The sequence below is a fragment of the Propithecus coquereli genome, unplaced genomic scaffold (genome assembly GCF_000956105.1).
Source record: "Propithecus coquereli isolate 6110/MARCELLA unplaced genomic scaffold, Pcoq_1.0 Scaffold11, whole genome shotgun sequence".
In the NCBI taxonomy this organism is placed as follows: Eukaryota; Metazoa; Chordata; class Mammalia; order Primates; family Indriidae; genus Propithecus; species Propithecus coquereli.
This window is the reverse complement of record NW_012134969.1, coordinates 11,484,848-11,486,802: the sequence shown is the minus strand read 5'-3', so window position 1 is coordinate 11,486,802 and position 1,955 is coordinate 11,484,848. Positions and strand designations below refer to the sequence as shown.

The following is a 1,955-nucleotide window of genomic DNA, read 5'->3' as shown; positions in this document are numbered from 1 at the left end:
TAACCAAAATGGACTTAAAATGTGCCATTTTTATATATAAGACAGTTATAATGTTCTAGAGAGGTATGTTTTTTAATAGGAGTAATTTTTTTTAATAAATTTAACCAAGATTGGTTTCTTTGAGCATTCATAACATTATTTTTCAAAATGGAAATTAATGCAATGCAAGTATTCTTTTTGAAAAAATGAAATATAAGCAATTTGTTGAAAAATGTGAGTATGGTGAAACTGAATGTGAGTCTTGCTCAACTGGCTTGTGATCCAGTTGCTTCATTTTATTCAGTAAAAAAATCTGCCTGGATTTAAGAAAAGCAACCATATACAAACACACACACACACACACACACACACACACACACACACACACAATCCTATTATTCTAATACAGCATTCCAGTATATGATAACTTTCTGAATAAGATGATGACCACATATTTTGTTGGTGTTTAAAAAGAGTGTTAAGTGTAAACCTTACTACCATGCAGGTAGGGAATATGGCACTGAGTTTGTGTCAGTGTTTTTAAGAGAATGTCTTTAAAATAAAACTAAAAGACTTTTTTTTTTAAATAATAGCATAGAAACTAAAAGCAATACCATATACCTAGAAAGATGCCAAATACCTGGAAAAGCTTATGTAGTTTTAGAATTATTTTTAGGTGGAAAAGAAGAAGAAAAGATTATTTTTAAGTAAATAAATTAGCCAGGCTTGGTGCTATGTGCCTATAGTCCCAGCCACTCAGGAGCTGAGGCAAGAGGATCACTTGAGCCCAGGAGTTTGAGGCTGTAGTGCACTTGATCGCACCTGTGAATAGCCACTGCGCTTCAGCTTGGGCAACATAGTGAGACCTCACCTCTAAAAATACATAAATAAATCAGTGTTTAGGTTAAAAATATAGTAAAGTAGCCAAAATACTCTAAACCTCCTGAAAATAAAGCAAACAACATTTAAAGAACGTTAAAACATCACTCCTTAGAAGAGATTTGTTGATCCCTTTGGACAAGATCAAAAGTATTGCCTATTGAGTTGTATTGGAAGTTGGTTTTTTGTTTTTTAATTACAGAAAGAAAAGAAAGAGTTTGTTGGGGTTCCTTTTGCAGTAACTTGCTTTATATATAGTAGTTGCATAGTCATTATTTGTCTATGTAAATTTTGAATTTTAATGATTTGATTGGGTTTTGATTTTATTCAGAACTTTTTTCCTTTTCAGTTGATAATAAAGTACAGTTTTAAATTATTGGGTGCAATGTTTGTGTTTTGTATTATTTTTCTTTACTAAAAGCAATCTGATTATTTGGTTTCGGGGCATTTTTGTTTTGCTTTTGCTTTTGTTTTGGCAGGTCTCTGAATCTTTGCTTGTGCAGACTCCAGCTGTGCCTCCTGGCCCATGCCTCCCTCCCAGATTACAGGGTAGACCCAGAGCAAAAGAAATACAGTTACGATGGGGTAATTTCCATTTTGGTAATGAATTATAATTAAATTAGAACTAAAAGTATTCATCTTGTTAAATTGCATAAATCTTTCTACCTTTAGTACCCCCTCTGGCTGATGGTGGATCACCCATTTCCTGTTACGGTGTGGAAATGTCTCCTGCAGAAAAAGATGAACCCAGAGACGTTTACCAAGGTACTGAAGTAGAATGTACAGTGAGCAACCTTCTTCCTGGAAAGACGTACAGCTTCAGACTGCGTGCAGCTAACAAAATGGGGGTAAGACCATGCTGATTTAATTATTATCACAATAGTTTTTCATTTTAAAATGTCATCACACCCATTATGTGACCATTTGGCTTTCAACGTGTGACTCCAAATTTTATAATTTTTAATAAGCCTACATTTATAAATAAGAGAGAAGCCAGTATATTCCATAACTTAACTATTACGGAATCTCAGTATTTTCTAACTCCACTTAGAGTTTGTGATACTTTGGACTTCATCTGGGCTAAAGTTTATCCTTTA

At 33.7% G+C, this 1,955-nt stretch overlaps 1 protein-coding gene across 1 annotated transcript in view; it reads left to right on the top strand.

Annotated features, from left to right (window-relative positions):
• Positions 1-1,955, top strand: part of FNDC3A (fibronectin type III domain containing 3A) — a 122,379-nt gene that overhangs the window by 105,782 nt on the left and 14,642 nt on the right. Inside the window, exons 11-12 of the mRNA XM_012648474.1 lie at positions 1,220-1,443; positions 1,531-1,706. Coding sequence (XP_012503928.1) covers positions 1,220-1,443; positions 1,531-1,706 — 400 coding nt within the window. The remainder of the gene's footprint in view (positions 1-1,219; positions 1,444-1,530; positions 1,707-1,955) is intronic.